The following is a 19,531-nucleotide window of genomic DNA, read 5'->3' as shown; positions in this document are numbered from 1 at the left end:
TGATTTTTTTTTTCTACAAAGAGGCCTACAGAATTCTGAACCATAAGAGCAGTAAGTTTAAATGCTCCTCTGAATAAAATAAAATCGTGCAAGTTGGTGGAAACAATCTTTAAGTGTGTTTCGTCTTTGTACGTGGGTCAGTTAGTTTTCAGGTTTGTTACACAATTGGTGGAACATCTGATAGTCCTACCGGAAAATTACTGGAATATACTACATTACGTCACGTCAATTTCGTTTTACCGTAAACATGTTGTTTTCCATTTTCCTTGATGTGTAAAACGTCACTCGACCAAATCCTTCGACAATGTGGTCATGTTTAAACAGTTGCGAATTACATTTTATGTCCACTGAGTGTTCATCTTGTAAGAAATGAAGCAGAAATTGCGTGCATCATACGCAAAATCCAAACATTCATGGTAATTACGGTAGTAACCGGAAATGCCGTAACAATCGCAGCTGATATAAGGACGTGGTTGTTCCGGTGAAAAGTGGATTTACTGCTTAAAGATAGGCGGATTTAGAGTAGAATTTATTATGTTTTAATCAACAACTGTACATATTTTTTTAGGACTAGATGTTTTAACTTCATAATACAATGAAACCTACGTATTTTTCTTCTGTAAACTCGGCACTGTAACGCCTTCTCCTGCTGCCCAGCTCTGCATCGACTGAAGAAACAATGCAGGCCTAGCTAGCTTCTAACGTTAGCTGGCGGAAGCTAATCGGATAACGCTGGTCCAGCAGACTGCAGTGGGATTTAAACCCTGGACGGAGCCGTTTTTCGACGCTGTAACGTTAATAACCTCCAATCCGGTATATAACAACTGTTTCTTTATTAAATGTTGCTTTTCATGCAGTCTATGTCATTTAAGTTAACTTTTATTTTGTGAGATAAGCCACATTTTCACGAAGTTAGCGTGTTAGCATTGTCAAGTTAAGTGGTGTTGATTTGATCCTAAAGTCGGTCTGTGTCAGGGGTGGTAGTGGTTTTCTTAAATGTTTCTATTTCTGTCAGTGATGTGGTTTTGTTTGAAATCACTGGCTTAACTTCCACTACGGTCCATCACAGTTCAGTCAGCCTGACAGGACGTTTCTCTTACAGAACATTAGCATTTTCGGTTGCGTCAAAACCTATTTTGTCTTTCTTTTCTCCTAACTGAAAGTTTAGCTCTACCAGGAATCGGACCCATCAGAAACAGGCCCACCTTGTATTCAGATCCCAGGTTATCATTGCATAGTAACATTGCCTGAGCTGTCCCAGCAGGGGTTTAATTTATATTTTATTATAGAGTTAAGTAATGGCGTACACGCTTATTTTGTAAGGCTTTTGTTTTCTGTGGCTTGCATGGTTTACTTTGAAATATAACATCAGTCTGATAAATAATAAAAAAACGCCTCCTATTTCTATAGAAACAAGAGGTGTCAACCAAAATAGGGCTAAGCTATATAGAAACAATATAATAATAAAAGAAAGTAGACTATACATGCTACTCTTTAGAAATATTTTTTTTCTGTCCTACTACACATCATATATGACACTGTTTTGTATGCAGCAACTTTTCTAACTTACAGTTTGGGCCCTTCAGATAATACGTTGAAATTCAATTCAACTTTATTTCAGACACACAGGTCCATATCCATATAACATGTACAAAACACAAGACAAAAAAGTTCTAGGCCCTATACATTGAAGTTCAAGTGATTAAAACATACAGACATTTGTTCCAATGTTGAATATTAGTCTTTACAATTTAAAGTTTTGACAGAATAAAAACTCCGTGCTTGTGGCGTTCACAATATACTTTAAGGGTATATATTTTTCTCAGATTTGATGGTTTGTGGAGCGTTTCCATGTTTGTGGTTTTTGTTGATTATTGGATTTTACACTCAGTTGCCAGTTTATTAGGGACAGCTAACTAAACCTATTGCAGTCTAATACAACAACGCTCCAATTAACCCTACCTTCATGAAGGTTATTAATGTTCAGTTTAAGGTTTTTGAAATGTCAAAAAAAATGGTGCCTGTAACAACTTCTCAGAACCAAGGCGACATCTTGAACTGACCTATTTTGTCCAACCAACAGTCAACTACCCATAGATATTCATTTTGCTATCAAATATGACAAGGAAAAGTAGTAAATCCTCACAACTGAGCAGAAACGAAAAGTTTTTGTTGAATTGTCTTACAGAGGTGTTCACCTTCACGGCCATTTTGTAGTATGTACTTTGAGGGTGCTGTTAAGGTGTATTGCCTTATATTGATTGTTTGTAATATTTAGTAACTGATATAAATGGGGTGGACTGTTGTATTATACTGCATTAATTTGAGCTTAGTCTCGCATTGCCAGACCTTCCTGCACAGCGCTGTGGAGGAGGGTCTGACTAGTTCACACTGCAGTTGGGATTGGAAAAAAACATGCTCTGGTTTATTGGCATGGCTTTAAACCAATCACACTTGTATTGGGTGGCGCTAAGCACCAGAAATGCAATAACGGTACCTCTGCAAAATAGGCTCGGGAAGAACTTGTTTTGGTGGAACATGTGCTCGTTCAAAAGTTGTTTTAGTCATGCAACAGAAAACTCAAAAAGATTTCACTGATAGTCTAGCTACCTGTCTCGAATTACCCTGCAGAGATCTGAGGAGCAGTTAAACATCTTCCAAATCAACTGAAATTTAGAATGCCAACACAAAGAAAGCGGAAGGTGAGGGACATCCGGCCGAAAATGAGGGACATCCAGCGGCAACGGAGCAATCCCCTAAATGAATCGTCATCGATATAGGCTAAAATGAGCTACAGAGGCTTGCAAAAGTATTCATGCATCTTGAACTTTTCCACATTTTGTCACGTTACAACCACAAATGTTTTCATTGGGATTTTATGTGATAGACCAACACAAAACGGCGCATAATTGTGAAGTGGAAGGCAAAAAAGGAGTAGTTTTCAAAACATTTTACAAATAAAAAAACTGAAAAGTGTGGCATGCAAAAGTATTCAGCCCCCTTTACTCTGATAGCCCTAAATAAAATCCAGTGTAACCAATTGCCTTCAGAAGTCACCTAACTAGTAAATGGAGTCCACCTATGTGTAATCTAATCTCGGTGTAAATACAGCTGTTCTGTGAAGGTTTCAGAGGTTTGTTAGCGTGAACATTAGTAAACAAACGGCATCATGAAGCACAAGGAACATTCCAGACAGGTCAGGGATAAAGTTGTGGAAAAGCAGGGTTAGGTAGAACTGGGCAATATATCGATATCGTGATATGAGACTAGATATCGTCTTAGATTTTGGATATCGTAATATGGCATAAGTGGTGTCTTTTCCTGGTTTTAAAGGCTGCATTAGAGTAAAGTGATGTCATTTTCTGAAATTACCAAACTGTTGTAACTGTTTGCCTTTACCCACTTAGTCATTATATCCACATTACTGATGATTATTTATCAAAAATCTGATTGTGTAAATATTTTGTGAAAGCACCAATAGTCAACACTACAATATTGTTGCGGTATCGATATTGAGGTATTTGGTCACAAATATCGTGATATTTGATTTTCTCCATATCGCCCAGCCCTACATGGCTGTCCACCTAAACTGACAGGCCGGGCAAGGAGAGCATTGATTAGAGAAGCAGCCAAGATGCCCATGGTAACTCTGGGGGAGCTGCAGAGATCCACAGTTCAGGTGGGAGAATATGTCCACGGGACAACTATTAGTCGTGCACTCCACAAATTGGGCCTTTTATGGAAGAGTGGCAAGAAGAAAGCCATTGTTGACACAAAGCCATAAGAAGTCCCATTTGCAGTTTGCCACAAGCCGTGTGGGGGACACAACAAACGTGACGTCACAAAACATGACGTTGGGAGGAATGTGCTCTGGTCAGATGAGACCAAAATTGAAGTTTTTGACCTAAATGCAAAACGCTGTGTGTGGTGGAACTAACACTGCACATCACCCTGAACACACATGAAACATGGTGGTGGCAGCATCATGCTGTGGGAATGCTTTTCTTCAGCAGGGATGGGGAAGCTGGTCAGAGTTGATGGGAAGATGGATGGAGCCAAATACAGGGCAATCTTAGAGAAGAAAACCTGTTGGAGTCTGCAAAAGGCTTGAGACTGGGACAGAGGTTCACCTTCCAGCAGGACAACAACCCTAAAAATACAGCCAGAGCTACAATGGAATGGTTTAGATCAAAGCATATTCAAGTGTTAGAATGGCCGAGTCAAAGTCCAGACCTAAATCCAATTGAGAATCTCTGGCAAGACTTGGAAATTGCTGTTCACAGATGCTTTCCATCCAATCTGACTGAGCTTGAGCTATTTTGCAAACAAGAATGGGCAAAAATGTCAGTCTCTAGATGTGCAAAGATGGTAGAGACATACCCCAAAAGACTTGCAGCTGTAATTGCAGCAAAACGTGGTTCTACAAAGTATTGACTCAGGGGGGCTGAATACTTTTGCACGCCACACTTTTCAGTTTTTTTTTTTTTATCAAGGTCTCTTTTATTTTCAAATATAACAAAGATATACAATTCACACATGAAATAGTCAAGTCTAGTTCCTGTCCATACAAACAACCCAAACTACTCCCCAGTGCCCCCCACCCACAGGTACTGGGCCCCCAGCAAATTTCCATACATCCCGACAAGCTCAGATATGAGTCTACAGATTCATACATATATAATTCAAATATCTAAGTAAATAAAAGAAAAGACATCTTCAATAAATAATAAAAAAAAATAATTAATAATAAAATTATTAGAATAAAAATTAAAAAAAAAGTATGCTCACACAATTGGGTTACATGGAAATGTTAGTAGCTGCCGTGCCTTCTACAAAGGAAATACATGGCCGCCAAATGATATATAATTTTCTAGTGGACCCTCTTACAGTGTATCTAATTTTTTCTAAGTGAACATAACTCATGACCTCCCTAATCCATTGGCCATATGTTGGGGGGAGAGCATCTTTCCACCTAAACAGGATAAGCCTCCTAGCCAACAAAGAGCAGAAGGCCATCATGCCCAGGTGGCGCCCAGAAAAGGTGGCGTCCGCCGGAGCCACACCAACAGTGAAATCAGAGGAGATGGGTGTATTGTTCTTCCACATATTCCAGAGAATGCCTCAAAGATGGACTGCCAAAATTGTGTAACTTAGGGCACAACCAAAACGTGCAGTAGTGTGGCAGGAGCCTGCCTGCACCGATCACACGTAGGGTCAATACCCGCTTTAATCTTCGACAATCTATCCTTGGTCCAATGAAGACGGTGCCACACTTTTCAGTTTTATCTGTAAATTTTTTTTTAAAACCATGTATCACTTCCACTTAACAATTATGCGCCACTTTGTGTCTATCACATAAAATCCCAATAAAATACATTTACATTTGTGGTTGTAATGTGACAAAATGTGGAAAAGTTCAAGGGGTATGAATACTTTTGCAAGCCTCTAGTGTACCAAATAAATGGAGCATATGTAGCAGTGCAGTATATCAACACTGATTGTAGTCTGGATCAACAGAAGTACATTACCAGGATAAAGCCTGACAGACCTTCCTCCACAGCGCTGTGGAAATAGGTCTGGCAATGCGAAACTACACTGATTGTAACGTTTATTCATAAATTTAGGAAGTTATTAAGGTGATTTAGGTTTAGGTGTTTTGTTTCTCATTCTCATTAATCTCTTTTCAGCTATGAGCTCTCAGCTGCAGGTCTTCTCTCCTCCCTCCATCTCCTCCAGTGCCTTTTGCCGCGTTAAGAAGCTGAAGGTGGAGAGCAATGTTTGGGACGTGTCCACCACTGAAGCTTACAGCTCCATAGCAGGCCAGTCGGCATACACCTTTACCCCAGCCATGGCTGTGGCACCCTTTGTACCATCCCTGGTCTTCCCCCCTGTAGCACCTGGCTCCAGAGGTCAAGTGGTGGTGCGGGCAGCTGATAGCACTGGCAGCCTCCCCCGTGGAGCCAGTCGGCGTGTGGCAGAGCAGGCGACGTCTTCATCTTATGCCCATACTGAGACGTCTTCTGAAACAAGGGGGCACAGGCACGGGCAGAAAAGAAAGATTGAGGAGACCAATGAAAGCAGTGGGAGTGGATGTGGCAGTGTCCAAATATTGGAGGAGCTCTCAGCCCCTGCAGCAACTTACTCCACACGTACGGGTGGTGGTGGAGGAGGCACAGGACAGTCCATACCCCACTCAGCTCCAACCACCAAGAGCAGCAGCTCCAATGGTGAAGGGGATTATCAGCTAGTGCAGCACGAGATCCTCTGCTCCGTCTCCTGCAGCTATGAAGTGCTGGAGTTTTTAGGAAGAGGCACGTTTGGACAGGTGGCCAAGTGCTGGAAGAGGGGCACAAATGAGATTGTGGCCATCAAGATCCTAAAAAACCATCCTTCTTATGCTCGTCAGGGCCAAATCGAGGTAATCAAACATCTTTTTGTTGAGAAAAGATTTGTGTATCCTGCTTTGATAACCTGAGAAGGTTGTTAGAGAGCTTATTGTCCTACTGCAATGCTAGCAATGTGTGTGGCTCTATGTGAGATTTATATAGGCCCTGCCAATCTAGCTCGAGAAATGTTGAACAGTCGATGCTTCCGAAGTTATGCGACAATCCAACAAGCACTTATGCCTAACGGCAGCTTAACATCAAAGCTAATTTATTAACACTGCGTTTCCCTGTGTCAGAGGCTTCTTTTGTGTTAGAAATGGTCAGTTACACTATAAAACTAGGATCATAGTATTTTGTTCACATGGGATTCACTTTACCTGCAACCACTGTAACTGACCTACATACAATAGCATTATTGTGCACTTCCTTGTACTTGGCATTTTCTTGTTGTGCAACATAAGTGAACCAACTTTAACTGACAAGTTGCATGGCGTTATTTTATTTCTCTTTAATAGGTGGGTATCCTGAACCGGCTGAGCGCCGAGAACGCGGATGAGTACAACTTTGTGCGTTCATACGAATGCTTCCAACACAAGGGTCACACCTGCCTGGTGTTTGAGATGCTGGAGCAGAACCTCTATGACTTTCTTAAGCACAGCAAGTTCAGCCCACTCCCTCTACGGCACATCAGACCCATCCTACAGCAGGTTGGCAAATGTCTTGGCATTCATAAAACCTTTTTCAATTATTACTTTTAGTTTGTCATTGCTGCTATAAACCTTTCATTCTTAGTATTGCAGCCTGATTAATATTTGTGTGTTTTTATCTTAAGGTGGCTACAGCGCTGATGAAACTGAAAAGCCTTGGTCTGATTCATGCAGACCTGAAGCCAGAGAACATCATGCTGGTCGACCCTCTTAGACAGCCCTACAAGGTGAAGGTCATTGACTTTGGTTCAGCAAGTCATGTGTCCAAAGCTGTCTGCTCAACCTACTTACAGTCTCGCTACTACAGGTTAGTGGCAAGAAATCCAGCTGCATTTTGTTGATCTATATACATCTTTCCTTGTAATCTTATGAGGATGAGTGGTGACAAATGTGCTATGTTACTGTGACACAACTTTGTAACTCAGTTCTGGCACTAGTCCTTTAACCTTCTCTTTGCTGTCTAGGGCTCCAGAGATCATTTTGGGTTTGCCATTCTGTGAGGCCATTGACATGTGGTCTTTAGGCTGTGTGATTGCGGAGTTGTTTCTGGGTTGGCCTCTCTACCCTGGAGCCTCAGAGTACGACCAGGTCAGTACTGACGTTAGTGTTTCCCAGACCTTATATAAAAATGCTCAAATGCATGGGAAAGGCTAACCTATCAGATTGAAATAGAGGCCACATGTTGTTAGTTGAAAGCAGGTCATGAACGTACTGTAGGTGCTCCGTAGAACTTGTACTGAGAACTGCTAGTGTTGCAATAAGCCAAGAGATGCCAAAGTGCTGCAGAAAAACAAGCATAACTACAAACTATATGGGTATTGCAGGCAATCAGATTTTAGTCCTATCCATGGCCCTCACTGTTTTGTCTATCCTTTGATTCCTAAACTTGAATGTTTTTTTTTTCTGTTTCCAGATCCGTTACATTTCTCAGACTCAAGGCCTGCCTGCAGAGTACTTGCTGAGCGCCGGCACTAAAACCAGTCGCTTCTTCAATCGAGGACCTGACTCTAGCTACCCACTCTGGAGGCTAAAGGTTAATAAAACCTCATATTAATCCTACTCGGTATCGCTTATGTAAATGATTATTATAAGGATTATCAGAAAATGGCAATACATATAACAATATAAAGAAGTCTTGATGATCCTTCTGATTTGATTATTTTTTTATATTGAATTGCATCCGGATCACTAAATGTTTATAGTGATAGTTTAATGATAAACATAAATGGTTTCCATCTTACAGACCCCAGCAGAGCATGAAATGGAGATGGGTATCAAGTCCAAGGAGGCCAGAAAGTATATCTTCAACTGTCTGGATGACATGATGCAGGTAGATGGCTTTCTCTCGGAACATCTAATTAGGTTTTTGCGCTTCACACACAAACCCAATAAATCACATCACCTGTACCTCATATTGTTTGTTTGACTCATTTGGGTGTTATTTTGTATTCCAGGTCAACCTGTCCTCTCATTTGGAGGGGACGGACATGCTGGCTGAGAAAGCTGATAGACGAGAGTTTATAGACCTCCTGAAGCGGATGCTCCGTCTGGATGCCGACAAAAGGATCACGCCTACAAAAACTCTAGGTCACCCCTTTGTCACAATGAGCCACCTCATGGATTATCCCCACAGCTCACAGTAAGTGTGTGCTGTGAACTGTTCTTTTAGGCACTGCTGCATGCAAATGTGGGTTTGGTTGAGTCTCTAATTTAAATGTAATCACTAAAACACTGATGAACTCCATCCTCTCCAGTGTGAAGTCCTGCTTCCAGAACATGGAGATCTGTAAGCGTCGGAGCTCCTATGATAGTGGCAAATCCCTGTACTCCACCAGTGCGGTCCCCAGCGCTGCAGCGGGCAACCTCACTGTTACCTTCAGTAGCCAACTCAACCAGCATAACCAGGTATGACCCATATTTTCACCACTAATTCTTACACGTTTAAAGACTCCTCTAGTATTAATCCGATAATTTCTCTTAACAGGTGCCTTCTGCGGGGGGAACGATGCCTTTGCTGAACTACCAGCCAGCTCTGTACCAGCAGGCGACCATTAACATTCCTGGGCTTGCTCAACAGAGTGTCCCGATTCCAACGCGTCCTGCTGGGCTGTGTAGCCAGACAGAACCCTTCCAGCAAACTCTCATCGTCTGCCCACCCTCTACTATTCAAGGTAAAGGAAAAGGTTGCAATCAGACTGAAAAAAGACTGGTGTTGGAAATTAGCTTTGGCTATTTACACGTGTACAGTACATCAGACACAACTGTCAGTGTCATTCTGTATTTGTCCCTTTTATAAATAAACTAATGAATGAATAAAAGGCAAAAACAACACATGAGGTTGCGCCAGTGTGAAAGGTCTCTACCAACATGTATCAATATGTTATAATTTCCACATCACTTTAGTTAAAGGCATGTCTCTGCAGACAGCGATCATAAACCTTAGTTAGATGCTTACATGGCACATGTATTTTGGTGTTACTCATTGATATGCTTGTGTGGAATTGTTTTCCAGGGCTACAGCCATCCAGTAAGAGTTCCAGCTTCCCTGTGAGGATGGAGAACTCTGTACCCATAGTACCTCAGAACCAGTCTGCTCAGTCATTGCAGATCCAGCCAAGTATGCTCACACAGGTAAGAGTTTGTTAGGTATGTGGGTGTTTCATCACATTTCAAGATGTCTGTGAGGTGCTAACCTTCTGAATATTATTTTATTTAAATTAATTATTGATGTGATTTTACTGTGGTCCTCGGAGAAGAGACCTGATGCTTTGACAAAGATGGACAAAGAAAGCGTGCATGTATGACAGCGCGAGTGAATGGGCAGATTAAAAAAAAATGTGTATATATAGACCTGCGTCGTATATACATCTCCTGTAGAAATACTTCCGGGAGGTTGACTCAGAGAAAGGGATTTACCTTTTGTGAATACTGAGGTTTAAACTTTAATTTCAGCAATTCCATATGGATTTTATTGATGCAGTGGACATGAGCTAGACTGGGTAAACCCAGTCCGATCTGCTGGCGATTTGATTTCGCCCTGCAGCTCAGGCTGGAAACCTGTACGTTTATCTATCCTGCTTCCGTTACAATTTTGCGGGAACCAATCACAAACTGCCGTATCCACCTGGCGCGCTATTGGCGAGTTTAACACGATGACGATAGAGAAGCGACCAAGCAGCTTCTTGTTTACATTCAACATAGCGGCCACCGAAGCGCAGCAACCCGTTGATGCCGCCGTCGCTGCTAACGTCACCCAGATCGTTTTGGTTGAAGGACTATCCAATTGCGTACAGAGTCATTTGAACTATGCCCGTTGATCACACCACTTGTGCAGTAGAAAATAGAGAGCAGACTCCCCAGACTAATGTTCAATCTTGAGCTTTGGTCTGAGTCTGGTGATAGCCAGACTACACATGAGCACATGTTTTTATAATGTGGCATTTTGAAACCTAAACTTTGGGTTACATAAATCTGGCAACATCCATGAATGATATCATGTCATTAGTGCCAAGCTGAGAGCAATGATGCCCAGTTTTGCTTATTCAATGAAACACTGAGTGCATCCAAAAGGTATTTTCCTTTCATGTCCCCTTCTTATTTTTGCTGCCAGCAGAGCAAGCAGAAGTTTTGTGGGAAGCATGTAAAGACATTTTCTCCAATAAAGCTTTTCTCTCAGCGGATATGTTTGTTAAAATGTTTTTAGGCAACTGCTTTTTAAAATGACAAAATATTTGACTTCAGCAGCATAGTCCATGATGCTGCTGCTGCTGCTGCTGCTGTTGTATGTGTTTCTACTGATTCTCGCCTTAGATTTTTTTTCCAGGACTGATTGGGCTGCCACTCAGGGCCAGACCTTTCTTATTCCCAGTCTCCTATCTGGGATGAATGCCAGATGTTTAATGTGGGAGACTAATCTGGCTCGAAAAGCTACTTAATTGCCGTTTGCTAAAAGTAGGAATAATTGCTGCACACTGCAGAGGTCAGGTGTCCAGATGGCCAGTGGTACCAGTGTGCATCTCTTCAGATACAGCCTTTGAAGGACATTACTTTTCATCCTGACCCTAACACTGCCCTCCCCTATCCTCCCTCCCTCCTCCAGGGTTCCTGCACACCCCTGATGGTGGCCACCCTGCACCCTCCCTCAGCAGGCATAGCCCCCCAGTATTCTCTGCCCCTCGGGCTGGGCGCCGGGGTGGGTCGGCCCACCCTCCTGGAGCACACAGCCACAGTGCTGGTAAAGCAACAAGGACATCCCTGAAGAAAAAAATTCACATGCACACTACTTCTACCACTAACAATGCCATCTCTCTCCCGCGCCACTCCCCTTTTTCTTTTCATGCGTTTGCAATTTTCCCTCTACCTGTATGGGGCTAGTCTTCATTTTATCCATCATATTCCTTTATTTGGCCTTTTCACATGCAGACTTGTCAGAATCATGGCTCGGTGCTTATTCTTCACCTTTTTTGGTCTGGAATCACCATTTTCCGTCTTGATATTGATTTCTTTTTTTTTATTCCCCTTTGACATTAAATCAGAATTGACAAAATGTACAATCTCTTTCCACTCCAAAGGACACCCCCTCCCCACACCATTCACTCCCTCTTTCATTCCCTCCCCCACATTCTTTCCCCATAGGTGTGCTGAGGGCATGGAGCGCATGTGTTGCTGGGTTTGTCTGCGCTTTGCTTGCAGCTTCTCTTGTCCTGTCCTTCCTTGGTTTCAGCAAAGGAGGTTGCAGCTACAAAGTCCACTAAAATCCCTACTCAACAGCCTGACTCTGACACACATCTTTTGTTTCAGCCCCAGAAAATGTGGCATGCTTTTTCCCAAGACAGCTTATCAGCAGGACTGTTTGGCATCAGTGAACTAATCTTTCTTCAGTATCTCCTTTTTAACAGGCACCATGGTCCTGTGTATACTTTAAACTTGATTTGACTGTTTACAGTGCTTCATTGTTCGTGCTTTGCATGACATCATCTTGTGCATTTGTTGCAGGGCAATGCTATAATAAGGGAATGGCTTGGGAACGCTTATCTTTTTGTGCTTTTGCCTGTAGAAGAGATTGGCCAATTGGTTTGTCTCTTTGTCTTTGGTCCTTGGATTTATTTCTCAGCATGGCTCAGTTTGTCTGGCCCATTCCAGAAATCATATAAATTGTGTTGACTCGTTTAATATCTGATCCTTGATATTACATGTACTGAAGTGCGAGTGTCTGTTGTTTCTCTCAGCAGGCCTGGCCCACTGGCACCCAACAGATCCTCATTCCATCGTCATGGCAGCAGGTCCCAGGTGTGGCCATCCACAGCTCTGCCCACCAGTCAAATGTTACAGAATCACCCCTGGAAACGCTTCACGCCAATGCTTCCACGCAGCAGGGACACAGCTGGAGGTGGGTCAACCAACGACTGTTAAGTCCAAGCAATTTGATAATAGTTTCACAAATGTGAACTAGTATCCTAAAATTTGACATTTGAGAGATTTCTGTCATTGACATTACAATGCAGATGTGTATTTTTAAAAGATGCATTTTTGCTAAGTATCTTTTGTTAAAAGTGCACATTTTTACAGCACTTAATACCCATCATCTTTTTGGCTCATATGACTGATCATGATCATTCATATGAAATGATCATCTCAGTCTTACATTGACTTATTAGGGATAAGCACATAATGCACTGCAAATGTATTCTTGAATAACAGAGGAACGTGATTGTTGACCTCCACGGTAAACATGCTGTAGTTTGGTGATAATTTTCTGGCACAATGCTAGAAAAGTAAGCTTTCTTTGTGGTTATGTTTCGTGTTCTGATTATGCCAGTGGTGTCCACCTCTGAATAGTTTGATCTTTGGCCCTCCATAGGAGCGCAACTCAAGCCAGGACCCAGCAGGAGAGGAAGAAGGTGAAAGCCAGACGTGGAGAGAACAGAAACAGGTTGGTAGAGTGCTGAAGGGTTTAAGCTGTCACACCAACATGACAGATGCCTAAAAAGAACTGATGTCACACCAAAAACACACCCAGTAATGTGCATGACTTAAAGCCATGTCTAGAATGTTCACATATGTACTCCCAAATGTAGCTATTTATTACTCAGGACTAGTTAGTTTATCACTTTGCAACACATATATAAATGCATATAAAGATTGATAGAATGGAATATGAACTGTTAAAACAACTCAGTTTTGTTCAGGCAATGCAATTTCTGATGGTAGGTTGTAGTTTTATTTTTCTCGAATGGAGCAAGACTTTTGCACATTACTTTTATGTTGTGGTTTCTGTTTATCACAGCTGAAATCACATTTGCTTTGGGTGGGAAATCTCAACATTTGCTATTGTTTCTCTGTCTAGGGGTATATCCACTGCATCACTACTCTGCAGCAGCGGCGTGACCCCACCCAGCGCCAGCGCCACGTTGTCTCAGCCAATCGTCATCTCCGACACGCCCAGCCCAGCGGTCAGCATCATCACTATTCATAGTGACACCGACACAGAGGATGAGCGCAAATTCCATCCCTCCAGGTGAGGACAAGATACTCCACTGCACAATTTGACAGATCTGTGATTTCTAAAAGTCCCATTGGTGTCATACTTCATCCATCTTTGATTCAACTGCGCAAGTCTAATATTTGTAGTTCAAAAACCTATATGCTCCCATGACAATTTTAGTGGAGGATTAATGGGAAAACGGTGCGTTTTTGACTCTAAGATCAGACTAGTGCTTTATTCAGTTAGACTGAATAAATTTGATAGACCGTTTCTCATTTTCTTGTGAAATAACACGGTTTCTCTCATTACGTAGCGTTGGTCTGAGCCAGCGCGCAAACGTCATCAGCTGTGTGACGGTGCATGACTCGGACTCCTCTACAGCCAGTCCCCTGACTCCTCTGCCCCGCACACTTAACCCAGCTAGCACCATGTCATCACGCCAGGCCAAGTCTCTGGCAGTGGTGGCACCTTCAATTAAACCCCAGGGCTCTGAGAGAGGAGCCGTTTCACGTGGCCGCCTGGAGACCGGTGAGAGTCCCTCATCTACCTGCTGTCTGTGTGCTATCAGGAATTGTTTTTATTTTTGGTGTGAACGCAGTATAATTTAATACTTAAACTTCCTTTTTTAATTCACAGTGAACTACATGAAGCCTAAGAGATCATCCAACCGACAGCCCTGCAGCTCAGGGGTGAGCATGGAGCGTCACGGATTGGTGCCAAGCCAGTCACACCCCTTAAACCTCAGCCAGGTGAGGCTTCTTTTGTGTTTCACAAGCTTTGATGTCGCCGTTCTAACTTTTATTTGATTTAATTAAACTGTAGTGACAAGTTGAGGAAGCATTCCATTTATTTGACGGAGACAAAGAGACAGTAAACACTTCATGGGAAAGGGTGTGCACTCTTCAGTATCTTTATTACAGTGCTATAGAGAGAGCGTGCATTTAAATTCCACTGGAGGTGAAAAAAAGGACTTTTTGCTCTTCATTGATTTGTATTGCGTGAAGGTACCTCCTCGTCAATTTCGTTTGCTAGCAAACAAGAGAAAAATGCCTAAAAGCTGCTGTGTGGTGATATTCACTACCAACAATGTAAAGAACCCATAACTTAAGTTTTTATAAGCTGCCGACCTGAAAAACTGAGCATCACGATCCCACAGTCTTCCCATTCTTCCTGCTGATTCCTCACGTCTATATCAACTTTTGTCTTCACAAAAGCTCAGTTTTTCAGAGTCGGCAGCTTATAAAAACTTCAGTCATGGGTTATTTACCCTGTTGGTAGTGAATATCCCCACACAGCAGCTTTTAGGCATTTTTCTGTTGTTTGCTATCAGACGGAATTGACAAGGAGGCCCTTTCACGCAATACAAGTCAATGGAGAGCGGAGAATTGTCCCCCCCGCGGCAAACTGCAAACATAAAGGCAGTGGGATGTGGAAGTCAGGATCAGTGGTGGATAGGGTGTATGAATGCAATGAACAATGTGAGAAGCATGTTGTCAGTGTTAACAAAAGAAGCAACATAACAAAGGTGAACTCAGGCTGGTGCAATGCTTCTGACGATCTGGTTATTAAAGAGTTACAAAGTGTTGGAGTTGAAAAACAAACTGTTCATTGAGTCTGAAGTGCTCTCTGCTGGACATACAATGCAATGGCAGATGAGAGGTCGTAAACAAGTTTCGTTTTTTACACACAGGCCAATACGAATATATCTCCGATACGAGAGATAAATCTAAGGGGTCGCAAGATGATGAGCAGAATAGGAAAGAGAAAAAAATAAGCATTTCTGCTTCATATTTTTTCCTGACTTTTTCTTTGCTTTTTTTCTTGTGAAATAGTGGAGAGTTTTACCACTTTAGGACAGAGGCAATCTGAGAAGGAAACCATTTTTTATGTTTTATGTTACAGCTCTTAAACATATGCAATAGAGACAAGAGGTCATAAGGCATGAATTGGCTGGAAAGGTGTTATGTTTTTAATACGTAGAAGCATTAGCTGCTTCATCTTTTTAAATGTCACTAACCCACCAGTGTGTTGGTCGGTACAAATTCATGCTGTGCAGTCAAACTTTGCCTAAACCCACAAAGCTTTATTTAGCATTTTTACATAGATACCATAAATATCAGGCTGAATTTTGTGAAATGTGTCTAAAACAATGTATGATACATTTTTGAACGTTTCCATTTGAAGGACTAATGCAGCCATAACAAACATGCAGTCCAGGCTTTGAATGATATAAAGTGCAAGTCTAATCTAAACAAAAGAAACTGACCAACATGCTGTACAAGTAGGGATGTAACGGTGTGAAAATTTAACCTCGCGGTTATAGTGACCAAAATTATCACGGTTTTCGGTGGTATCGCGGTATTTTTAAAAGTGTGGTCAATATGTTCAGAAAGCACTGATAGGCCTACACAAGCTGAAATAGTTTCAAAAAGTGTAACAGTGTTTATTATATTACAAAAATATAGGCAAAACCTTATCAACAGTGCAACTTTTAACATCAAAGGAACAAGGGTTCGGCATGTAAACAGCTTATTTGTCAGGAACATTTCCAGTAGTGCAGGTTTAAATTATACAAGTCCAAACATTCAAGCTAAGACATAAAGAACAATATGTAAACAAATCAAAGAAACGCCACTAATTATATACTTGTTTTCTTCATAATCAAAATTAAAATATAAAACTGTACACATAAACACTTTAAAGTCAAATTAAATTGTCACGGTTTTCGGTATTAAAACGGTAATGGTTATCAACATTTTTATCACGGTTTACCATTACACCGGTAATTGTTACATCCCTATGTACTGACGTTCTTCCTTCTAGTTGCATATGCAGTTGCATGTATACTGAGTGTTGTTTCGTTTTTAGGTTCAGCCTGTGGTTTCTTCATCTCAGGAGCGTTCCCACAGTGACTCGTCTTTGCGTCGCCAGCCGACATTCCCTCCGGCCGTCTCCTCTCACTACAACTTCCCCGAGGTGTCAGCCCTGGCCTCCGCCGCGGCCCCTGGCCCCAGCCTGTACGCCTACCCGGCCTCCACCGCCCTCTCCTCAGCTTCTCAGGCCATGGAGCAGCTGCTAGGCCGTGGTCTCGCCAGCCACGGACACTCCCCCTCCGCCTATGCAGCAACGTACACCTCATCGTCGGCCTCCAGGAGAGACTCGGCCAGTCGTAAGGATTCTGTCAGTAGTCTGCTGCATGGCCTCCCCGCAGCCTACCAGCATCAGTTTGCCACTGGTTCTCCCTACGTTAGCGTGACGCCCCGGGCCGAGGCTTACAGTGCCTACCAGCTAAGCCCCAGGCGCCTCACACAGTACCCATACCTATAGGGAGTCTCACACACACTTTGAACAAAAAAAAAAAAAAAAAAAGAAAAATCGACTTCCCCACATACTATCTCAAATGAACATTTAAACTGTATTTCTAGTAGAATAACTGTTGGTCACTTATTTGTTTTGCTGCTTTAGACTCCAAAGCGACCAATCACCCAAACTCATTTAATACTCTTTAGGGTCGTTTTTGTGTTTTTAAAAATGTTCTTTGATATGTTTTTTTTTCCCTTCCCTTAACAATATTGTTTATAGCCTGTATTTTATCCCCATCTTGTCCAGATGTATAATTAAGGCATTGTGGTTCATGTATTTTACTCCTGTTTATCTTGAGGTTTTGTGTGAAGAGAGATTATCCTCCTGTCACAAGTTGCAACGACACTTTAGGCGAGCTTTTGAGACGCCTGACTCACAAGGCTAGTGAAGGGCTAGCTGACAAAAGTTTTTTGTTTTTTTTTGGCATTTCTGCTTTGTTGGATAGTTATAGCTTGGGGATAGACAGGAAAGGCAGGGGAGAGAAAGAGGGGATGATGGGCTGGAATTGAACCCGGACCGCTGCGGTAAGGACTCAGCTTTGATACAAGGCGCGTATGTTCTACCAGTTGAGCTACCGGGACGCCCGCTGTCTGAAAAAGTTACAAGTTATTAGTTACTCATGACCCTTGTTATGAAGTTTTCACACTAATCCAGTGATGCCCTGTGTTTTTAGCTAACATAATAATGACTATCTGTTAACTCACAAATATGTCTTTTACCATGTTTTAAATTATGTTTTTGTCAGTGTGAGAAAGGAAGAGGAAGGTTCATGATGTCTGTTAAGAAAAAAGATGTGATGGATACATGTTAATTTAAGTGCACATGTGATAGTCTGTTAATGTAGTGACAGTGTTTAGGCAGGATTAATCATGTCCTTAAGCAATAGAAACCTTTTTTTTTTTTAACTGCATCAACTGAGTGCTGAATGTATTTATGAAGTGAAGAAAGAGGGGATCACCATCCTGAGTAATGACGTGAAAAGCTTTTGTTTCAAATTGTTTAAAAAAAAAAAAAATAGAACCTTCTTTCCTACTTTTCTCTTCTTGAAATATAAAAATATCCAGTTTCACATGTAGAAAATATTCTATATCTGTGAATTCCAATTATGTAGGACCTGCTCATTTATTAAAATGGATTCATGGCCAGTTTTTACTGTTTATATGGGGGGGGGGGCAGAATTGTGTCCTGTTTTCTCCCCATGACACTTTAGAAATGCTCGCTAGTAAGTTGTACAAACTACCCACACCGCTGTACAATGACGAAATAAGATCATGCAATCTGCAATAGGCCTTCTGCTCAGTTACACAATGTCTGATGAGCCACTTTAACAGTCAAATGTGGTGCTGTCCACTAAACATAGTGTATTTCCCACTCTCAGAAAATATGCAGAAGTGGCCACATTGGCTTTAGTCTTGTCTGAATATAATATCCATTGTTTTTCACATAGATTACTCCAGTGTCTGAATACAGCTGATTTGTGGCTTTTCCTGCCACCGTCTTGTAGTTGAAGGTGAATCTCGAGGGGGTTTCTGTGGGTTATGAAAGCTTTCTAGTAAATCCTTCCCCGTTGTGTTTGCATCAGTTTTGTGTTGTAATGTCTGAATATTTAACTATTTCATCTTAACATAGTATAGTTAAGAGGCTATTTGGTAGAACTAATTCAGGGAAAAAGGTTTCAGCTCAAATAATCCACTGTCACTGTTTTCAATAAAAATAACCATAAATATATAATGGTTTGTTTCATTATTCCTCACCCCCTGTTCCAACATTAAACTCTGAATTAATGACTTAATTTCCTTCATTATTGGCCGGCATGAGCATAGACAATAAAACTTAAGATAGAGGCTATTTGGGCCTTTTCCAGGGTACATAAACCCAATGGGTCAGGTAGCATATTTTGTCTCTGCCTACAAAACAAGGAGCATTTGCAGAGAACACAGCGTGGGAAGGTTTGTCTTTCTGTGCGTTCATGGGCATGGACATTTTTCCCAGTGAAAACCATTCACGTCCCTTCCTGTGGGAATCAGAGGTGGGAAACTGCTAGATTCATGCTGTGTTCATAGACATCGGAAAAACATTTTTCCCAGTGAAAACGTCATCATTCACGTCCCTTCCTGTGGGAATCAGAGGTGGGAAACTGGGGCTAGATTTTTTTTTTTTGGCTTTCAAAAAACTTTATTATTCCAGTACAGAAACATACAAACATTGAAAACATTAAATGCATACATACATACATACAAACATGGAAAAGGGGCGCAAGAAATTTACATCAGGCATTGTAAATGTTCAGAGTCCGGATGGCTTTCTTATGTCAGTCCTTTTAAAGTTTCAAAATATAATTTCACGTCATTTTTAAATTGGTGAATATTCGGTTTTCTTTCAGACCATTTGCACTTATGGATATAAAATTTCTCAAATAAAATTAAAAGATTCAAAATGAAAATATGGCATTTATCCAAATCATTTCCTTCATAGTAAAAAATAATGTCTCTACTTTGTAATTTTATCTTAGAGCCACACAATACATAAAATACATCCTCCACATCAATCCAGAACAATCTGACATAAAAACATTCACAAAACAAATGTGC

General features: G+C 41.5%; 1 protein-coding gene across 4 annotated transcripts; it reads left to right on the top strand.

Annotated features, from left to right (window-relative positions):
- Nucleotides 1–456: 456 nt before the first annotated feature.
- Nucleotides 457–18,665, top strand: si:ch211-160o17.4 (homeodomain-interacting protein kinase 1). 4 transcript variants are annotated; one of them, XM_031323788.2, is made up of 18 exons: nucleotides 457–813; nucleotides 5,688–6,418; nucleotides 6,902–7,093; nucleotides 7,219–7,400; nucleotides 7,558–7,681; nucleotides 8,007–8,126; nucleotides 8,337–8,423; nucleotides 8,548–8,732; nucleotides 8,848–8,998; nucleotides 9,078–9,264; nucleotides 9,606–9,724; nucleotides 11,193–11,327; nucleotides 12,325–12,482; nucleotides 12,954–13,025; nucleotides 13,440–13,610; nucleotides 13,891–14,105; nucleotides 14,214–14,326; nucleotides 16,446–18,665. In XM_031323788.2, exons 2-18 carry the CDS (start codon nucleotides 5,690–5,692, stop codon nucleotides 16,902–16,904), a joined length of 3,399 nt encoding a protein of 1,132 aa, XP_031179648.1. In that variant the 5' UTR covers nucleotides 457–813; nucleotides 5,688–5,689; the 3' UTR covers nucleotides 16,905–18,665. The 4 variants fall into 4 exon arrangements, with proteins under 4 accessions (XP_031179648.1, XP_031179646.1, XP_031179659.1 ...); XM_031323786.2 differs by having other exon boundaries at nucleotides 12,322–12,482; XM_031323799.2 differs by lacking the exon at nucleotides 11,193–11,327 and having other exon boundaries at nucleotides 458–813.
- The last annotated feature ends 866 nt before the right edge of the window (nucleotides 18,666–19,531 follow it).

This window comes from Sander lucioperca, chromosome 6 (assembly GCF_008315115.2).
Source record: "Sander lucioperca isolate FBNREF2018 chromosome 6, SLUC_FBN_1.2, whole genome shotgun sequence".
In the NCBI taxonomy this organism is placed as follows: Eukaryota; Metazoa; Chordata; class Actinopteri; order Perciformes; family Percidae; genus Sander; species Sander lucioperca.
Note: the sequence above shows the minus strand (reverse complement) of the source record. Positions and strands in the feature narration are given on the sequence as shown.

What these genes read in the sequence shown, in the direction of transcription:
- si:ch211-160o17.4 (XM_031323786.2), top strand. Translation starts at nt 5,690, where the DNA reads ATGAGCTCTCAGCTGCAGGTCTTCTCTCCTCCCTCCATCTCCTCCAGT. An exon ending in TTACAGTCTCGCTACTACAG is followed by an intron (nt 7,401 to 7,557) that starts GTTAGTGGCAAG and finishes TTTGCTGTCTAG; the next exon opens with GGCTCCAGAGATCATTTTGG. An exon ending in GAGCCTCAGAGTACGACCAG is followed by an intron (nt 7,682 to 8,006) that starts GTCAGTACTGAC and finishes TTCTGTTTCCAG; the next exon opens with ATCCGTTACATTTCTCAGAC.